This window comes from Lolium rigidum, chromosome 7 (genome assembly GCF_022539505.1).
Source record: "Lolium rigidum isolate FL_2022 chromosome 7, APGP_CSIRO_Lrig_0.1, whole genome shotgun sequence".
Taxonomy (NCBI): Eukaryota; Viridiplantae; Streptophyta; class Magnoliopsida; order Poales; family Poaceae; genus Lolium; species Lolium rigidum.
Window position 1 is genome coordinate 322641501 of NC_061514.1, and position 21643 is coordinate 322663143.

Consider the following 21643-nt stretch of genomic DNA (forward strand, 5'->3'; position numbering starts at 1 on the left):
ACCGAGAGGCGAACAGGTGAAAAGATGGGAACTTTTTCCCGGGTGTAGTATTTCTGAGCACAGCACGGGTGGTCGTTGGTTGACCTGCACGTTTCGTCACGGAGTGGAATGCCACTCGTCGAGCACGTCAGCCGCCCGATCGGAAACGAACGCCTGAGATCTCCTGCTCAGGTGTACACACGCGTACCTGAAACCAGGTCTTTCTTTTGACCTGTGAAATGAAACCATGTCTTATGGAAAAGAGATGAGAGTTCAAAGTTCTTTCTATTTCAGCAATATGATCCGATTGGAAAAATTACAAACTTACATAGGTATTTTGTTGCCAGTTGTTTGGAACCTAAAAATTCCTCCTAGAGTTACAAAATTCTTTGGTTGTTGTCTCAAAATAAAATTATAACTAGAGATAATCTTAGACACACGGGTATTCCAAAAAACACTTGAATGTGAGATGTGTAGTGAAATTCAATCTGTTAAACACGTTTTCTTTGACTGCCTTATATCTAAAAATTGCTATGGTCCGAAGTAACCAAAATCTTTGGTTAGAGATCAATGATTACTTTTTCTCTTGCTTCTTAATGGCTTTGCAATAAGAGGTATGAGCAGTTTAATGTAGTTTCATCTGCTGTTGTCTGAGCATTTGGAACAATATAAATCATCTGGTGTTTCACATGAAAACTTGGATTTCTGTGAAACAGGTGTTGGGGCTAATCCTTACATATCTAAGGTCCTGGCAAGTGCCATTCAAAACCCTGGGCGCTGGGGTGGGATCAAGTGGAGATGTACAAGGCCACCCTCGTAAGAAAGCTGCCATCACTGATGCCGGACTAAGATGCACATCTTTCGACTGGATCTCAACCTGGAAGGCTACTTCACCCTCCCCATATGGCGGTCGTGCTTATGAAGCTTTCCTGTTGGAGCACCCTCAAGATTCAGAAAACGTGGACATAAGAAAAAAGAGCATTGCGGGGCGCGCCTCGGGGCTTCCGAGATCGATAGCTTGTGTTAGGTGTTTTCCTTTAGTTCAGCTACTGGTGTTCTCTCTCTGCTATCATCCGGTGGTGATGTGCATGTCTGATAGTTGTAGGAGTCGCAAGGACTTCTGCTTAGTGATGGGTTTTGGGTCCTAGTGCGGCTTTCGCCATGTTCTTCTTTTCCTTTTATGTTTGAATCTTCTATTAAAAACCCTGCTACGCTGGTATGCTTCGTTTTCAATGAGAATGGAGCTGGGGAGCGCTCCGCGTTGATCTAAAAAAAAGTTACATATGCTTTATAACGATGCCTTGCCCTGACACCTGTCGTGGTTTTGTATACAATAGCTATGAGGGGGGTCCTTAGGGGACGGGAAGAACGTGGACGTAAGGTGGGTGGAAATCTGAGACAGTGATACACACGGTTTACCACATGCCAGTGTCTACTCTTTCTATAATAACTATAAAGGCATGTACAATAGAGATGCTTAGTTGCAGGCGCTAGGCTCATAATCCCAGTCGACGCACAATTACGGTTGAAAATCCTAGCGTCTATGTGACGTCGATGCAAAAAGTGGACGCAAGCGCTTAGTTTGTTTCTTCTTGTACGACACGAAGCAAGGAGCGCATGCAGCATGGTGACCGGGCAATTTTGCATCGACCGTTAGCATCCAACGATAGAAGAACATACGCTTCAATGAATTTTTAAATTGATAATAATTTATTTTTTCTCTAAGCGTCTGGATAAGCGCTCCCGATTGGACATGCACTAAGAGCAACAAGTGAAGGTTACAATAAGATTGGTTAGATTATATAGGAGGCCAAACCTAAATATTGCTATGATGGATGTTGATCCGTTGTGTGCATCTCGGTTATGTAGAGTCCAGATGTAATGCTTAAGCCTTTTAAGTAATATAAAACACTCTTTATCGAAAGAAAGATGCCAAACCTAGGGTTTACATGTAAGTCCCTACAAACTATGATATTGTTGCCTGCCAAAACCCACCGGCGAGCAGCGACGGGCAACACGTAGAGCCGGGAGGCTCCCAGGACTGCTGGTGGGTCCTGGTCCCTCGGGCGACGGCCCGCAATGCTCCGGCACACCCAAGCTGGTGCAAGGGCGTGCCACCTGACCTATACCTGGTCAGGAAGGTGATGAGTTGCTTCGATTAATTTCCTGCATGGCGGACACGTAAACATTAAATACGAGCCTCGATCGGCTCTCGAGGTTATCCCGTGAATCGGCTCGTGGAGCCGATCCACCCATGATTCGTATTGGATCTACGATAACATGGTGGTCCTGCTTGGTCAATACTAAGCTAAAACGATCTACGACGATTTAGGGTTTTCACCACATAACCGGAACGTCCTACACGTAGTTGAGCCTGGCAGATACGGAAGATAACAGAAAACCAACCCTAGAAAAGGCCTAAAAACCAACATGGAGTTGATCCTCGGAACATCCCTTCTAGAATCACCAAACCGTACCTTACGCACTACTGGATCATTCAACCCGTTTGCAAGGCCTAACCATATGGATATCAAACTAATCCTTGAAGAACAAGGAACAACCATAACAGATCGAATCTACTAAATAAAGACTAAGCAAGGTGCTGCCCTTACACCTGAGATGGGTGCAAGGGCAGCTAGACATCTAGGGGCAGCATAACTAAGCAAATACGCCGAGAAAGTACCAATGCTAGCCCTAACATATCTATGATAACGGTGTTGCTCGCCATCAAAAAGGCTTCAGTACGAGCAACACATGAACAACGAATAAACAAGATACTGCCTAGATCGTAAGATGCGATCTAGGCAGCATAGCGCTTACCCGGAAGAAACCCTCGAAACAAGGGGTGGCGATGCGCCTAGATTGGTTTGTTGTAAACGTGATCGTCCTCCTTTCTCAATAACCCTAGATACATATTTATAGTCCGTAGACTTCCTAACTTGGGAATAAACCCAACCGTGTACGAGCTAAACTCTATCTCTTAATTCTAACCGACACGCAACCTACTATAATTTACAGATACACGGGCAATCTAGCCCAAACTCTTGTACAAGGCCGATTCATGAATATTCTCCGTGTATATTCTCCAAGCCCATCTCAATCACGGCCCACTGATGCGTGTGGTTGACACGTCCGTTGGGAACCCCAAGAGGAAGGTGTGATGCGCACAGTGGCAAGTTTCCCTCAGTAAGAAACCAAGGTTTAATCGAACCAGTAGGAGTCAAGAAGCACGTTGAAGGTTGATGGCGGTGGAATGTAGTGCGGCGCAACACCGCAGATTCCGGCGCCAACGTGGAACCCGCACAACACAACCAAAGTACTTTGCCCCAACGAAACAGAGTGAGGTTGTCAATCTCACCGGCTTGTCGTAACAAAGGATTAACCGTATTGTGTGGAAGATGATTGTTTGCGAAAAACAAGAAAACAAGTATTGCAAGTAGATTGTATTTCAAGTATAAAGAATTGGACCGGGGTCCACAGTTCACTAAAGGTGTCTCTCCCATAAGATAAACAGCATGTTGGGTGAACAAATTACAGTTAGGCAATTGACAAATAAAGAGGGCATGACCATGCACATACATATTATGATGAGTATTGTGAGATTTAATTGGGCATTACGACAAAGTACATAGACCGCTATCCAGACATGCATCTATGCCTAAAAAGTCCACCTTCAGGTTATCATCCGAACCCCTCCGATATTAAGTTGCTAACAACGAGACAATTGCATTAAGTATTGCGCGTAATGTAATCAGTGACTACATCCTTGAACATAACACCAATGTTTTATCCCTAGTGGCAACAGCACATCCATAACCTTAGAGGTTCTTGTCACCCCTCCAGATTCACGGAGACATGAACCCACTATCGAGCATAAATACTCCCTCTTGGAGTTACTAGCATCAACTTGGCCGGAGCATCTACTAATAACGGAGAGCATGCAAGATCATAAACAACACATAGACATAACTTTGATAATCAACATAACAAGTATTCTCTATTCATCGGATCCCAACAAACGCAACATATAGAATTACAGATAGATGATCTTGATCATGTTAGGCAGCTCACAAGACCCGGCAATTAAGCACAATGGGGAGAAGACAACCATCTAGCTACTGCTATGGACCCATAGTCCAGGGGTAGACTACTCACACATCACTCCGGAGGCGACCATGGCGGCGTAGAGTCCTCCGGGAGATGAATCCCCTCTCCGGCAGGGTGCCGGAGGCGATCTCCTGAATCCCCCGAGATGGGATTGGCGGCGGCGGCGTCTCAGTAAGGTTTTTCGTATCGTGGCTCTCGGTACTGGGGGTTTCGCGACGGAGGCTTTAAGTAGGCGGAAGGGAAGGTCAGGAGGCGGCACGAGGGGCCCACACCATAGGGCCGCGCGGCCAGGGCAGGGGCCGCGCCGCCCTAGGGTTTGGCTGCCTCGTGGCCCCACTTCGTCTCCTCTTCGGTCTTCTGGAAGCTTCGTGGCAAAATAGGACCCCGGGCGTTGATTTCGTCCAATTCCGAGAATATTTCGTTACTAGGATTTCGAAACCAAAAACAGCAGAAAACGACAGAATCGGCTCTTCGGCATCTTGTTAATAGGTTAGTTCCAGAAAATGCACGAATATGACATAAAGTGTGCATAAAACATGTAGATATCATCAATAATGTGGCATGGAACATAAGAAATTATCGATACGTCGGAGACGTATCACCCACCTCCTGACTCGGTTAAAATCTGGTGAGAACACATGCCCCCTGGTTTTGGCAATGATAATTCCAAAACCACTCTGTTTTTTCTTCGTAGGGTCACGTCGTGGCAGAGCAGAACCATCGTAGAATCCTTTCATCATGATGCCTTGCCTTCTCAACTTCTCTGCACGATTTGACAGTTTTTTGGCACCACTTCCTCGGAAACCGCTGTAGCATTAAATCTCCACTATATCCCCTTTATTTAACCGCGCCGAGCAGTTCTCCTCTTCATCCTCTTGCTCCGTACTAGCCATCGGCAAAAAACCCCCTCCTCTGCAGCCATGTCTTCCTCTTCCTCCTCCGCCTCATCGGGTCTCTCCTCCCTATCCTCCTCCTCTCGTGAGCCGACGCCGGAGTGGGACTCGCTGGCGGCGTACGACCGCCGCGCCCCAGAGAAGTAGGACATGGAGGACCACGATTCCTCCGTCTGGTCCGAGGATGACAAGTCCTTGACCGACGGAGACAACGACCTCCAGTTCCTCGCCGATGGGGAGCTGGAAGCGGAGAGCGAAGATGACTTCTTCTCCTGGGACGACTTCACCTCCTCCGACGAGGAGGAGGAAGAGGAGGACGACCACTCCTCCGACGAGTACCCGCCGGCGAAGCGCTTCCGCGTCGGGTCGGACGACGACGACGAGGAGGAGGAGGAAGAAGCCCCTGCTGAGGGCTACGGGAGCAGCGACGAGGAGCTCGTCGGCAGCAGCGCCGACGGCAGCTACGACGGCGACGACGAGGGCAGCGACGGCCCTTAGATTAGGGACTACTACCATAGGACTAGTAGTAGTAATCGGCTCCTCTTTTGTTCTTCTTTTCTTGAGCAATCGGCTCTTCTCTGTAAAAAAAACCCCCCTTTATTAATGAAGAAAGCGTTTCTATGTCGATTTTGCTTTCATATCAATTTTGCCGATTGTCAAAGCAAGTCAACGCGCAAAGAGCCGATTGCAGCGCATCGGCCTTTACCATAAAACGCGAGTAAGGCCAAATCAGTTGCCTATTCAAACGGTAACCTGCAACCTCCGTCTGAAAGAGTAAACTCAGATCCCCACATCGCCGCTCGAACAGATCCAACTCACGGCCACGCGAATCTTAGATCTCAATCACGCAGATTCAACTTCTTCTCAGCGAATCCAATGGCAGAATCATCCCACGCCAATGCCACGGTCTCTGGCCTGAAAGTAATCTGGTAACTGCTCAATTGGGCTTGTACCTCTAGAGTCGATGGCTGTGCATCGACTTTTAGTCTGAAGTCGATGTCTGTGCATCGGCTGTACTTGTATCTTGTTGTTTTGCATATTTTTCTAAATTCGATGTCTGTGCGTCGGCTGTGATTTGTATGTAAATTTTTTTTTAACTGGCCGATTTTATGCATCGGCCCCCATATTTCACTGTCCGTCCTCCCACATGCTTGGGAAATATTTCTTGAGATGTTGACCATTGACATCTACTGGGAATTTAACACCGTCCAGCTGCTCGAGCATGTATGCATTACCCTTCAAAACCTGGTCGACTCTGTACGGTCCGTGCCAATTAGGAGACCATTTACCATATACCTTATCCTTAGTTCCTAATGGCAACACAGCTTCCCATATTAGATCACCAACCTGAAACTCCTTTGGTCTCACCTTCTTATTGTATGTGCGAGCTACCTTGGCTTTGTTCTCTTTAATCTTCTCCAACGATCAAAGTCTGAGTTCCGTTAGATCCTCAATACTATCACTCATCAGGGCTGCATATTCTTCAGTTGTTAGATCATCCTGAAACGTAACACGTCTCGATCCAGCCGTAATTTCCCAAGGCAATACGGCTTCTTGTCCATAGACCAACTGGTATGGCGAGATTTTTATAGCTCCATGACATGACATGCGATAAGCCCACAAAGCTTCTGACAATACTTCATGCCAACGTCTAGGGTGCTCGTCAACTTTCCTCTTAATCAGCTTGATAAGGCTCTGGTTGGACGCTTCAGCTTGCCCATTTGCTTGAGCATAGTATGGAGACGATCGGATCAACTTAATTCCCATGTCGTCGCAGAACTTTCTGAACTCTTTAGAAATGAAGACCGAACCTCCATCGGTCCTGATAGTCTGGGGAATCCCGAATCTATGAATGACATGTTCTTTCACAAAATTGATAACATCTTGGGATTTTACTGACTTCATAGGGACAGCCTCCACCCATTTAGTGAAGTAATCTGTAATGGCCAAAATCCACTCCTGGCCTTTGCTCGATGCAGGATGGATTTTGCCGATCATATCCATGCCCCAACCTCGAAATGGCCAAGGCTTGATGATGGGGTTCATTGCTGATGCAGGTACCATCTGAATTTTCCCAAACATCTGACACGCTTGACATCCTTTATAGTACATGAAGCAATCCTCAAGCATGGTGGGCCAGTAAAACCCTGATCGCCTGATCAGCCATTTCATCTTATGAGTCGACTGGTGAGTTCCACAGGCGCCTTCGTGTACCTCGTGTAAGAGCCGATTCGACTCGGCTGGCCCCAGGCATTTGAGGAGTAATCCCTCCAGAGTCCTGTAGAACATGTCATCTTCTATAAGGTCGTACTTCATGGCCTTGTATCTTATCCGTTTAGGTGCCCCCCGAGCCGGATCTTTCAAGTAATTGAAGATATCGGCTCTCCAGTCATCTGGTTCCAGGAACTGTACCTGAACATCGGCTCCTTCTGCTACGTCCTTGTAGCCTGATGCCATCTGCGCGAGATCGTTGGCCTCGGTATTTTGCGACCTTGGGATCCAATTGAAGTTTATATACCTAAATTGTGCCATCAACTCACGGCATTGTATCCATAATGGGAAGAGCGACTCGCTCTCACACTTGTATTCCTCCGTGAGTTGGGAAATCACCAATTTAGAGTCTCCAAAAAGCTCCACTGCTTCGCCTCGCTTCTATAAGCAACTCCATTCCCTTGCATATTGCTTCATACTCAGCAACATTGTTGGTGCAAGGGGTAGATAATCTGATGGAGAAGGAATATGTTGCCCCCCGGGGCGACACGAGTAGAATGCCGATGCCGCAACCATCATCACAAGCCAATCCATCGAAGAACATGGCCCATGCACGTACAGACAGTGTTGCTATATCAGTATTGATTCGTTCAGCAATCAGATCGGCCAACGCTTGTCCCTTGACTGCCTTCGCAGGCTGATACCGGAGATCAAATTCCGATAATGCAAACATCCATTTGCCGAGTCGGCCTTTCAACACAGGAACCGACAGCATGTGTTTGACGACGTCTGACTTGCATATGATGATAATTTCTGCTGTCAACAAGACGTGACGAAGCTTGGTGCAGGTAAAAAAACAGGCAGAGGCACAACTTCTCAATGTCAGGGTACCTCGTCTTTGCATCCAGCATCCTCCTGCTGAGGTAGAAAGCAACTCTCTCCAGACCATCATACAGTAAAACCACCACTGAGGCGATGGAAGTGTCAGCCACTGATAAGTATATATAGAATGGTCTGTCTTGCTGGGGCGGAACCAACACAGGTGGCTTCGTCAAATATCCTTTAATCTCGTCAAACGCCCGCTGTTGCTCTGCCCCCAGTGAAACTCGTCATCAGATTTAATTTTCACCAGTCCCATGAACGGCTCGATTCGCCCTGACAGATTAGATATGAATCTTCTAACGAAGTTGATTTTGCCGATGAGAGACTGGAGTTCCTTCTTCGTGGTAGGTGGTTGCATTGTTTGCACTGCCTCTTGACTTTTCAGGCCGATCTCAATTCCACGTTCATGAACCAAGAAACCCACGAACTGACCGGCCGTTACACCAAAAGCACACTTCTTTGGATTCATTCTTAGCCCGAACTTCCTAGTTCGGTCCAGGATGCGTCGCAAATCATCCAAGTGTCCTTCTAGTGAAACAGACTTTACCACCACGTCATCGATGTATATCTCCACCAACTTGCCGATCAGATCATGGAAGATGTAATTCATGGCTCTTTGGTACGTTGCGCCGGCATTCTTCAGTCCAAAAGTCATGACTACATATTCAAACAAGCCCACTGAACCTAGAACTCTGAATGCAGTCTTGTGTATATCTTCTGGACCATGAAAATTTGATTATAGCCAGCATTGCCATCCATGAAACTTAAAACCTTGTGACCAGCAGCTGCATTGATCAATGTCTCACGCTATCGGCATGGGATATTCATCCTTTGGAGTGGCTCTATTGAGATCTCGAAAATCTATGGCGACGCGCCATCGGCCGTCCTTTTTCTGCACAGGTACGATACTAGAAATCCACTCAGCGTACCTGCATGGCCTGATGAATCCGGCGGTCAACATTTTCTCGATCTCTTTCTTGACTTCTTCTAGAATATCGGCCTTCATCTGACGTGCACGTTGCTGGAACGGCCGAAATCCTTTCTTGAGAGGAGCCGATGCTCAATGATGCTCCTGTCTAACCCAGGCATTTCTGTGTAATCCCATGCAAAGCAATCTGGGTATTCTTTCAACAGAGCTATCATCAGGCTCCTCAGATGCGGATCTAACTTTTTGCTGATAAAAGTTGGTCGTGGCTTATCCCCAGGACCAATGTCAATCTCTTCTAGCTCATCAGCCGAGGTAAACCCATACTCTAGCTTTCCGTCGCCTGCTAGATCGATGCTGAACACAGGCAAAACGTGTGACGAGGATAATATGGGCCGATTGCTGGAATCGGCCCCCATTTTGATTGCATTGCTCAAAGAAGGTTTACAACTTGTTCATGCTCTACTACGGGAGGGAGCCTCCCTACTAGGACTACGTGACGTGTTTGAGGTAGGATCATTGCTTTTTATTTTTTGGGGCCGATCGCAGGGATCGGTCTTGCCACGTACGTCCATAGACTTTGCTCTTGCTACACTGTCAGGCCGGTGGATAAGACCAGCCTCACCCCGTTTTTTGTCACTTCGATGCGCTCACAGCCGTCCAAACTGACTCCAGAGAGTGGCTCTTGGTCTTCCGCTTCCCAAATGTTCATGCCAGCCGTTGAGATTTCGGCTGAGTCATCTGCATGAACGACCTCCACTTCATCTCCATCCCACTGTATCAAGCATTGGTGCATTGTGGATGGAATGCAGAAGTTGACGTGAATCCAATCCCTCCCTAGCAGGACAGCGTAGGTGCTCTTGCTGTCGACGATGAAGAACGATGTAGGGATGGTTTTTTGGCCTACGGTTAGATCGACGTTCAGAACGCCTTGCGTCTCTGACGCTTGACCGTTGAAGTCGCTTAGTGTGATGTTGATTTTGATCAGATCTTCTGTAGAGCGTCCCAAATGTCGCAACATGGAGTACGACATTATATTGACTGCCGCTCCGGTGTCAACCATCATCTTGCTGACAGGCTGCCCATTGATGTAACCTTTTAGGTATAGGGCCTTCAGATGTTTGTAGCCCTTCTCCTGTGGCTTTTCAAAGATAATTGGCCGTGGACCACAGTCGAACTGTGCTACCGATGCTTCTTCTGTTCTTGGAGCACAAAACTCCGCCGGAAGGATGAACACCATATTTGTGCCAGCCGATGTCTTCTCATCGGCTTTAATTTGCTTGGGGCGCCATTCTTTCTTCTGTGGACGACCTTCTGCGTCCAAAGTTTGCTGAATTTTCACGGCCAGATCGGGCCGCGCTTTCCTTAACGTGGGCAGGTATTGCCTTTCGGCTTCCTCCAAGCTACGTAGCCGCTGCACCCTACGCTTTTGGGAGTGACTGAGTCCATCAGGGCACCACCTTGGCCGGTGGTATCTATCTTCTTCTTCTTCTTCTGATTCGTCTTCATACTCCTCTAGATCGTCTACCCGAGATGGCTCAGCTTGTTTGTTCCGAGATGGGAGAGGTCCTAGACGGTTGAACACTGACACGTCACCTGTGTCCTCCTTCTTCTGTCTACACACCGTGCAGTTGTCGATTGTAGTCAATCGGCTCATTCCTCAATCCCAGCAATGCTTAAAGAAAGGACAATCCCAGTGCCTGTCCATGTCTTCTTGCTCCCTTGACCTTCCCTTAGCGCGGCGCTCATATCCTTCGTCGTCTCTATCATACCGACGATACTCTCTGTCGCTTACGCTAGACCGACGATCTCTTTCATCGGCTGTGTCATACCGCCGGCGTCGGTCATACTGACGCTCATATTTGTTAAGAAGGTGCTCGGAGAGTGGTCGTTGATACCGCACGCTTCTCACTTGTTCCTCGGTGACGTACCGTTTGTCATCATATTGGGGCCGGTCACGCGGGCCGACCTCCTCCTTGTCCTTGCCACGAGAACGACTGCTCTCTTCTTTATCCTTGCCAGGGTGGTATACAGGCCCTGCCATGTTAATATCGAACGAGAAACCTGGCTGACGCCTCGTGGGGTGACCGTACTCCACCATGTTGACGGCAGGAAATGGTTGCGTGTCCACTTTCATGGCATATTGACCGAAAATCAGACGGCCTTGTTCTATCGCCATTTGGATTTGCTGACGCAACACTTTGCAGTCGCTGGTGGTATGGGTGAACGAGTTATGCCACTTGCAGTATAGTCTTCCATTCAGCTCTTGCACCGTAGGGATCTTGTGGCCTTCAGATAACTTCAGCTGTTTCTCCTTAAGCAGTAAATCAAATATCTGCTCAGCCTTGCTTACGTCGAAGTCAAACCCTTTTGCAGGCCCTTGTGGCTTCACCCATTTGCAGGACACGGGGTTTGCCCCCCGAGCCCATTCAGCCACCGCTACTTCCTGGTCTTCTGTAGAGTCTTCAGCTTCTCCTGTCTCAACCAGGCTTATAGGGCGTTTGAACTTATCTTGATACAATTCAGGGTGGCGCTGTTCATACAAAGGCAATTTCTGAACCATATGCGCCAGTGAAGTGTATTCCGCTTGGCAAGCAAGATCCTTGATCGGCGCTGCGAGGCCCAATACTGCCAGATCGACTGCTTCTTTCTCATTCAAACGAGCCGAATAACATCGGTTCCTGACAGTCCTGAAACGCTGAATGTATTCAGACACCGTTTCTCCACGCTTTTGACGCACTTGTGCCAGATTGGCAATGCCAGCCTCGGAAGCTTCTGAGTGATATTGCATGTGAAACTGCTCTTCCAGCTGCTTCCACGTCCGGATTGAATCTGGTGGCAACGAGGTGTACCACCCAAAAGCTGGTCCTGTGAGGGATTGTGCGAAAAACCTCACACGCAACTGGTCTGATGCGGAGATCATGCCCAGCTGTGCCAAATATCGGCTCACGTGCTCAATCGAACTAGAGCCGTCTGACCCACTAAACTTTGAGAACTCAGGGAGCCGATATTTGGGCGGCAGTGGAATCAAATCATATTCGTTGGGGTATGGCTTGGAATAGCCGATTGCCCTCCTTTTCGGCACCATGCCGAACTGATCTCTTAAGATTGCACTGATTTGGTCCACTGTAGGAGCTGCAGGGGCCGAGCTTTGATGACTCGTTGCAGTGGCATATTTAGCTAGCCACGCCTGTTTATCGGCCTCCACTCCAGTAATTCCTCCTGCGGCTCCAGAAATTCCTCCTGCTGTAATCTGGTTCGTGCGCGCCAAGTTATTGCAATCTGGCACATACATGCACGTGTATCCATGCGGGATTTCCTTAGGCGGTTCCAGCATGAACTGGTAATCAGCAGGGTCGCCTCCAATCTTGTAGACGACGAACGCCGGTGAACCCGGCGGTTCTGGAGCTGCTAACGAGAAAGGCAGCTACGGTCTGGTCTGTAACGGTATTTCTCCCTGGTGAGTCCCTAGGGTAGGTCCTGACGGGGAGTACTGATGCTTCATGATCTCCTGAACTACGCGAACCGCAACGCGCTCAAAAGCGTTCACCAGGCTCTCAGAATGACGGTGTAGCGAATGAGCTACCATGTAGTTAACTTCCTGGCGCAGAGCTCTGGTGCGTTCCTCTGAAGCGGTAGACAGATCCACCTCATCGAGGGCGCCTTCAGCTGAGAACCCTTTCCATCTAATGCCATGTGTACGGGTCCTTTCGAAAGAGCCGATGAGGTCGGCTTCGAAGAGAGCTTTAAGCTCATCGTATTTCTTGTTGTGCTCCTCAGTCAGATCTTCGTACGTGACTGGTGCGTCCGCCATCTCAGTTGCAGATGTTGACGCAGTTGTTGTAGAGTGTCCCACCGGGCGTGCCAGAATGTGTTGCCTGCCAAAACCCACCGGCGAGCAGCGACGGGCAACACGTAGAGCCGGGAGGCTCCCAGGACTGGCCGGTGGGTCCTTGGTCCCTCGGGCGACGGCCCGCAATGCTCCGGCACACGTCCAAGCTGGTGCAAGGGCGTGCCACCTGACCTATACCTGGTCAGGAAGGTGATGAGTTGCTTCGATTAATTTCCTGCATGGCAGACACGTAAACATTAAATACGAGCCTCGATCGGCTCTCAGGTTATCCCGTGAATCAGCTCAGGGAGCCGATCCACCCATGATTCGTATTGGATCTACGATAACATGGTGGTCCTGCTTGGTTAATACTAAGCTAAAACGATCTACGACGATTTTGGGTTTTCACCACATAACCGGAACGTCCTACACGTAGTTGAGCCTGGCGGATACGGAAGATAACAGTAAAACCAACCCTAGAAAAGGCCTAAAAACCAACATGGAGTTGATCCTCGGAACATCCCTTCTAGAATCAACCAAACCGTACCTTACGCACTACTGGATCATTCAACCCGTTTGCAAGGCCTAACCATATGGATATCAAACTAATCCTTGAAGAACAAGGAACAACCATAACAGATCGAATCTACTAAATAAAGACTAAGCAAGGTGCTGCCCTTACACCTGAGATGGGTGCAAGGGCAGCTAGACATCTAGGGGCAGCATAACTAAGCAAATACGCCGAGAAAGTACCAATGCTAGCCCTAACATATCTATGATAACGGTGTTGCTTGCCATCAAAAAGGCTTCAGTACGAGCAACACATGAACAACGAATAAACAAGATACTGCCTAGATCGCAAGATGCGATCTAGGCAACGATAGCGCTTACCCGGAAGAAACCCTCGAAACAAGGGGTGGCGATGCGCCTAGATTGGTTTGTTGTGAACGTGATCGTCCTCCTTTCTCAATAACCCTAGATACATATTTATAGTCCGTAGACTTCCTAACTTGGAAATAAACCCAACCGTGTACGAGCTAAACTCTATCTCTTAATTCTAACCGACACGTAACCTACTATAATTTACAGATACACGGGCAATCTAGCCCAAACTCTTGTACAAGGCCGATTCATGAATATTCTCCGTGTATATTCTCCAAGCCCATCTCAATCACGGCCCACCTCCTGACTCGGTTAAAATCTGGTGATAACAGATATATAGTCCTAGCCTAGACAATGTGCTCCTAGCCTTGTACTCCAAGTCTCCGCGTTGCTCCTAACCAGGCTCCCTCTTAACTATCTCCTAACCAGTCGGGCCTTCGTCTTGGTCCTTCGTACTTAGGAAACCCAATGGGCTTGCCAACCGCATCGTCCATGGGCCACCCTAGTGTGTTAATATTTATCAATGCCATAGCCCATAGGTATATCAATTTGGTACATCCCAACAATTCATTGGCCCGCTCATGCAAACAACTCAGCAACAACAAACCACAACACACACACAACTATTCGGTGCCAACTAAACCACCGACCACCTATCATGGGTCGACCATTGTGTCCGTCATCACGTATCCGGGAAGTGAGAACGTGACACACACTTGACCGAGACATTTAACTTACTATAACATGATGAAAGACACCTACTCCTACTGTGTTTCTTCCATAATCACCATCTTTTATGCCGCATCTTCTGCCCATTGCCCACCATCTGATGTTCCAATGTTCAAAGTTATTTCTTCTGCTTTAAGCTTACGAGTTTAAATTTCTAAAACTAAGTTTGAAGCAGTAAGTTTGAACTTTGAAGCAGAAGTAAGTTCCAAGCTTGCTTTCTCCGTGCCCGTGTCCTCAAATTCCTGAATGGGCAGGATGTAGAGCTTTTAAATTTTTTTGAGCATTTCATATTAATTAAATTGTACTCCCATGGGCCATGTTGGCCAGCCCAGACTCTGGGATTGGGCCTCTGACTACCGGATTCCACCTTTCCAGGCTTCGAGATTTTTAAGGTCCAGATCTCTGAGGGGCTTTTCCCCAAAAGATGGCCGCCGCCGGGTACAACAAGCTCTCCGCCGCCGCCGGCGACAAGCTCTCCGCCGCCGACGAAGCCAAGAAGTGGGCGTCCGTGGCGGCGGAAGCCGTCGCCGAGGCCAACAGGTGGGTGGCCGTCGCGGCAGAGGCCATCGCCGAAGCCGAGGAGTGGGTCTCCGTCGCGGCGAAAGCCGCCGCGGAAGCCGAGGAGTGGGCGTCCGTCGCGGCGAGAGCCGCCGCGCAATCCGAGGACTGGGAGACAACTGTGGCGGAAGCCATCAAGGAAGCCGAGAAGTGCGCGTCCGTGGCGGCGAAAGCGGCCTCCGAAACCAAGAAGTGCGCGTCCGTGGCGGCGGACGCGGCCTCCGAGACCAAGAAGTGGGCGTCCATCGCCATCTCCGCCTCCGCCAAGAAGACGTCCTTCCTCGCGGCGGTGGCTCAGGTGAGGGCCTTCTCCGGTTTTCCTCCTCTGTACCCCCCAACTCCGGTGCGGCGGAGCCCTTCCAGGTCGTAGCCATGGATGATGGAGCCCGATTGCCCGCCGGCCGCTCAATTGAACCAACCCACGGCATAAAATCTGAAGAATAGTCCCTGATTTCACCAGACACGCTATAATTCTTTACCAAGAATGTGGTCGACAAAAATTCTGCGGTAGTTTTAGGGTTCCATCCCCCGATCCCGTTGTTGCTCCATAAATTTTTAGTTTAAACCTTGTGAGCCTTGTTGATTAAAATTGCAATTATTTTTCAAACCCCATTGCCACTTCACTGGTCACTGGGATGTGAAACAATCCAAATCCTCCTGCCTAATGTCCACATAAGCTAGCCACTGGTTGAGGTAGTATCAGGTCAGGGCAGTTTCTAGCCTACATGATCGTTATGTTCACGCACACCACAAAAGTGTATGCCCTTGATATCTTTCACTTCATGCCCTATTTCTATTTATCTAAAGCATTTCATCTTGATTTTATCCCCATGAGCAATTATCTAAATGCTAACTATCGTCTGGGGTATGTTTTACTGTTTGGTAGAATCAGCTGATGGTGCAGCTGTAAGCCTGTAACAGATCATCGTGTTCACGCATATCACAAAACATTGTATCCTTGCTGTCATTCACTTCATGCCCCATCTCTGTGCATCTAAAGCATTACATCTTACTTTTATCCCCATTAGAAATAACAACAACCGAGTTGTCCAGGAGTTGTTTTAAGCATTACTACCATCGTTCTGTGCTTTACATCGTTATTTAGGGCACAATTCATGTTCTTTGCTGTTTCATTTGTAGGGCAATGCACCCATCAAGAAAGGCTTAAAGGAGGAAGAGGGGGAGGAGGAGCTGGTCATCAGCAAGCCTAAGCTGGCTAGTCTGATATATCACGGCTTCGTAAGCACAGTCAACCCAGCTTTGCATCATTACCCTGGAATCTTATCTAGAGCCATGAGTAACATGTATTTATTTCATGTGCATGCTTGTATAAATTGGGTTTTGTAGTCTATATGCGTGCACATTGTACAGTAGTTTGTGGGCATTTCGTTGGGACCACAGTTAGTCCATTAATATCTTAAGTTTTCTGTATTTCGCCGAACTCCAATCTTAAGTCATGTGCAAGAACTTTTTGTTGCACATCATTGAGTACGTTGGACCTGTCTTTAGAAGCCTGTTTTTAATTCTATATGTGAAATATGAGGGTGATATTTTCTAGGAGGCCCTTAAAATGTAGAAAAGGATCTTCACAGATTGAGGTTGTTAATTGGGATGGAGCTGCCTAAGGGCAGAACCACCTAGTTCCATTTTGGCTAAATAATTCTGCATCCATACAAATGGGAATTTTAGGAATAACATGAAGTCCATATTATTCTATTTTGTTATACTCACGGTTCGAAGGTTGTAAAACCAAGTGTATGCCCCTTTTAGAAAAATATTGTACAGTACACTCCTTCAATTTGTTTGTAGTATGTACAGCTCCTTGCAGTTAAACTTCTTCTTTTGCTAAGTTGTTCCCATACTTGACATACTAGTTATGGATTAACATAAATGGGTAATGTTAAGAAAATCGCCAAGTCGTTCCCAGCCTACTTGATCTGCAGGACTAGGGGCTGTGTATCCAACAGCTCTGCCTGTGTACATCATCTTAAGTCCACGGTCCATACAAGCCGGTTCCCTGAAAACCTTACCATTGTCAGAAACTGAAAGCATATCCCTTAAACCTGTCATACTCAAATCAACCCTTCCTCCGCTAATGTTATTCCACGACCAAATTAAAATTGCAAATGCATAAATGGGGTTTCTACCATATAGGTGTGCTAATTGTACGGAACTTTGGTTGCGTTTTGTTGGGGCCATAGCTAGGCACTTAAATTACTTATATTTTCTATCGTTCTACCAAACTTTAAGCTGGCCATCACCAAGCCTAAGCTGGCCAGTCTGATATATCACGGCTTCGTAAGCACAGTCAACTCAGCTTTGCATCGTTACCTGGAATCTTATCTAGCCATGAGTACTATGTATTTATTTCATGTGCATGCTTTCACGATATGCTTGTGTAAGTTGGGTTTTGTAGTCTATATGTGTGCACATTATACAGTAATTTGTGGGCATTTTGTTGGGACCACAGTTAGACACTTAAATTCTTAACTTTTCTGTATTTCTGCTGAACTCCAATCTTAAGTCAGCTGCAAGAACTTTTTGTTGCATTCCTTCATCATTGAGTGCGTTAGACCTGTCTTTAGAAGCCTGTTTTTAATTCTGTATGTGAAATATGAGGGTGATATTTCCTAGGAGACCCTTTTAAAGTAGAAGAGGAATAGAGGATTGTTACAGCATTGAGGTTGTTAATTGGGATGGAGCTGCCAAAGTGGAGGACTGCCTAGTTTCGTTTTGGCTAAATAATTCTGCATCCATACAAATGGGAATTTTATGAATAAAATGAAGTCCATATGGTCCATTTTGTTATACTCATGGTTCAAAGGTTGTAAAACCAAGTGTATGCCCCTTTAAAAAAATTATTGTACATTACACTGCTTCAATTTGTTTGTAGTATGTACAGCTCCTTGCAGTTAAACTTTCCCATACTTGACATACTAGTTATGGATTAACATAAACGGATAATTTTAAAAAGTCGCTAAGTTGTTCCCAGCGTAATTGATCTGCAGGACTAGGGACTTTGTATCCAACAGCTCTGCATGTGTACATCATCTTGAGTCCACGGTCCATACAAGCCGGTTTCCGAAAAACCTTACCATTGTCAGAAACTGAAAGCATATCCCTTAAACTGGTCATACTCAAATCAACCCCACTACGTCGGACCTATCTTTAGAAGTCTGTTTTTAGTTATATATGTGAAATACGAAGGGGATATTTTCCAGGAGACTCTTAACATATATAAGAGTTATTTGAATGTTGAGTTTTTGAATTCAGATGGAGCTGCCAGAGAACCGCATAGTTCCATTTCTCAAAAATGAAACGACCACATTGTCTGTTTAGATTGCCTGTAACCAACATAACTTTTACGACAGCACCAGGCTACAAACAATGTCAAGGATACTGACATACATATTATCTTCTTTTGCATCCTAGCTAGCTGTGCATGTATTACTTCCGCCATTTTGCAAGCATTTTCATAACCTAATCTGTTTTTTCCGTTCTTGTTTCCTGCAGAACATTGCCTTCGTCTTGCAGATCCTCCTTTTCATCACCCACGTTTCCGTTTACTACAATGCGAGCGAATTCTGGTGGGAAGCTGTAGCAGCCACTGCAATTGTGTCGCCTCTCTTGATCACACCCCTCTACTTCACGCCTATGCTTAGAGACGTCTTCATCAGGGAATATGCTATGTCACCCTCTAACACGTGCAGCAGTGATCTCAGTGGCAAGCTGCTGTTCTCCGAGGAAGTGTAAGAAGCGTACTTCTGAAGAAGGTGCACCGTTTGGTATGCATGGGTGCTGCCGCCTACTGTCTAGTTAAAGTTTAGCTTCGTGTGTGCACCAGGTAACTAGGCATCACTCTTGCATAGTTTACATCGATGCAGCTTACTCTGTTGTAGTTTGATATGTTTGTGTGCTGTTCTCTATGATTCGGAAAGTTGGAAATCAAGATGCGTGCACTTTTGTGTGTTCTGTCTGGTAGTAGAAGCCAACTGTGAAGAGTTACGGTGATAAGATTACATGCCTTGTTTTCTGGTTTTGTAAGCTTCCTCTGAGATCAGAGCTGTAGCATGCAGCTAACCCGACCCATGAACTCTTGGCTTAGTCAACAAAGTACATAGCCTGATTGTCTTGTGAATTTAACCATAGACCATGATCAAACAGTTAAATGAATTACTTTGCATGCATCCAAACGGGAATTCTGTGAGTACACTAGATCTATGCGGTTTAAAAATCTATCAGAAATATATACTCTATTTTGTTACTACTCTCCAGGTTTAAAGGTTGTAGAAGCTAATGACATCTCTAGCGCCGGTCATGAAATGGGCTCCGAGCCATTGTCGGCAACAGGTGTGGCCCAATAATGTGTCTGGCACTTCTAGGTTGGCCCCAACCCGTAGGGACCGGCATGGGAGTGCCGGCACATGACGCCAAGTAGGATTTGCCGGATGGCCCGCTGGAGATGTTGATGGGATCAGATCCACTAGGATACCGATTTGTTTAGAATCTAAGCAGAGTGATGTAGCAAAAGCTCTTTCTTTACAAGGGTAACTAAAAGATTTATATGTAGCAAAAGCTCTTTCTTTACAAGGGTAACTAAAAGATTTATATCAAACTCCGGGGGGAAATAGGTAATAATTGTGCTCTTTTCTCATCAAACAACATACCAAAAAAATAATGTTTTATCATGTCCCCAAATCCACCGTTCAAGAACAAGGTTCCGCATTAGAATTGAAAAATAAATAACAAATTAAATATGCAGTAAACAAAATGAATTAAATGTAAAAAGAAAGGTTAACTAAGTAAAGTGGTATGGTAATGGTAGTGATGTAAACTTTATGAAAGAACTAAGTGCAAGTATGATAAATGCTATTGTATTTTCGGATTAAATAAGTGCTGAAATTGTAAAGGTATGTAAATGCAAGTAAATGTGTTTCTTCTTGAATTTGGGGATGAGTTAATTCGTCGTTGATCTGGATAATTCCATGCTTTCTTCCTCTTGTGGTATGCGCTGCATGCTGATTAGCGTTGTTCATCTGGATAATTATACACAACGGTTACATAAAGAGTAAAAACGCATCTTTTCAGTAATCAAATCAACCAGATCGTTTCTTAATATACTAGCTCTGTCTATAAATAGGTGTCTGAGATTTATTTAAATCTGAATGTATTATTTAGTGTCTAGATACATCTAAATTTAGACAAACCTCGAACATCTATTTATAGACGGAGGGAACATAAGAAACTGAAAGTGCACCAGCATATAGGTCGATATGGTGCACACGGATACATAAAATCGATTGGCAATGCGTGCATCACTAATTAATGTAACACTAGCTTCTCCTCATGCCAGTCCACCACCTGTAGGAGTAGGACCTCTCCTGCTTCACCTCCTCCGGGGAGGGCTTGAGGTCCTCGTCGAGGCCGTAGTCCATGCGGGGGAGGTAGAGGTGCCTAAACGTCTCGGGGTTGCGGGCGAAGCACTCGCGCAGCGCCACCGTGGCCTTGACGCACGCCTCCACGTCGACAATGCCGTCGTGAGGGATCTCACGGGGGTGGCACTTGCTCGTTGCCCTCTGGAACTCCTTGAGGCAGCCGCCCCTGTCCACGCGGTTCTCGTGGAAGGCTTTGTCGTCGTTGCACGCTTTGATTTTGCCCACGGATATCCCTGCTAGCATGGACACGACCAGCCCCATGGCTGGCCGGCGGTGATGTGTGTTTTTGTAGGGTAAATCTAGTTACCTAGTAGCTATCGATGGATCGATCGTCTGGTCTAGCAATTGAGCTGCCCGAAGGAAAAAAGAGAATTATATATACAGTACATACAAGGCTTGCCGTGTAAGTTTCCTAATCGGCTAACTTTGCACAAGACTCGTCGGTGACGGGCACTGGTACGATAGGCCGATGGCGCGCAAGATCGGCCGGCCTCTCCTTCCGCATATGTTGCGACCTCTTCAAATTATGCATTACCGTAAGTTATCAGGACACTATTATGATGCGTCTCTAGCTGTACGGGGCTGATGTGCAGAGGTTTCGCTGCTGGTGCAGGTCATGGACTTGTGCAGGGATGCCCTCTTCTGATCCTCAACGTTAGAAAGATTTCCTCTTGTGACCCGCTTCTGCACTACCATCTCTGATTCTTTGTAACCAGCAGGACAATGCCGGACCTAGGAATTGATGCTTGCCGGGGCGAATAGTTTAGATCTTTTTTGAAGCAGAAATGCAAGTATACACAACAAAATGAACGATCCTCGAGAGATTCAATTTTTAATATGGGTAAGATACAACTATGAAGAACATGAAAAAAAACTTAGAAACAACTATTCTACTAACATGTACTTTTGCTGCTTTAGCACTCCTTGCCTCCCACCACAACTTTTTTACTTTTGCGAAATTTATTACACCATAATTTTGTTGTATGTAAGTACTTCAAATGCATAACATAATTTGTATGATGAAAATTAATTTAAATCATTTGGAACTCAATCACATGGTTTGGAAGAAGAAAAGTAAGGATACTGTAGCTTCTCTAACTTCTCCCCTTCAAGTTAGAGGATCCGGTTCTGTTATGTTCGATGGTCCAGTACGTCTGAGTGTTTTTTTATTGACCTGCCCATCTGTTACCGGCAACGCTCGACTGTGACG

The 21643-nt window shown here is 46.6% G+C and overlaps 1 protein-coding gene across 1 annotated transcript; it reads left to right on the forward strand.

Annotated features, from left to right (window-relative positions):
- The first annotated feature begins 14864 nt into the window (after positions 1–14864).
- LOC124673302 (KNR4/SMI1 homolog) lies at positions 14865–19185 on the forward strand. The gene is made up of 3 exons (XM_047209412.1): positions 14865–15296; positions 16139–16237; positions 18512–19185. Exons 1-3 carry the CDS (start codon positions 14865–14867, stop codon positions 18749–18751), a joined length of 771 nt encoding a protein of 256 aa, XP_047065368.1. The 3' UTR covers positions 18752–19185.
- Positions 19186–21643: the final 2458 nt, after the last annotated feature.

Bases quoted from the DNA above. Each gene is read 5' to 3' on its own strand.
- LOC124673302 (XM_047209412.1), top strand. From the start codon at position 14,865: ATGGCCGCCGCCGGGTACAACAAGCTCTCCGCCGCCGCCGGCGACAAG. The intron at 15,297-16,138 runs GTGAGGGCCTTC...TTTCATTTGTAG, and splicing joins TCCTCGCGGCGGTGGCTCAG to GGCAATGCACCCATCAAGAA. The intron at 16,238-18,511 runs GTAAGCACAGTC...TGTTTCCTGCAG, and splicing joins GTCTGATATATCACGGCTTC to AACATTGCCTTCGTCTTGCA.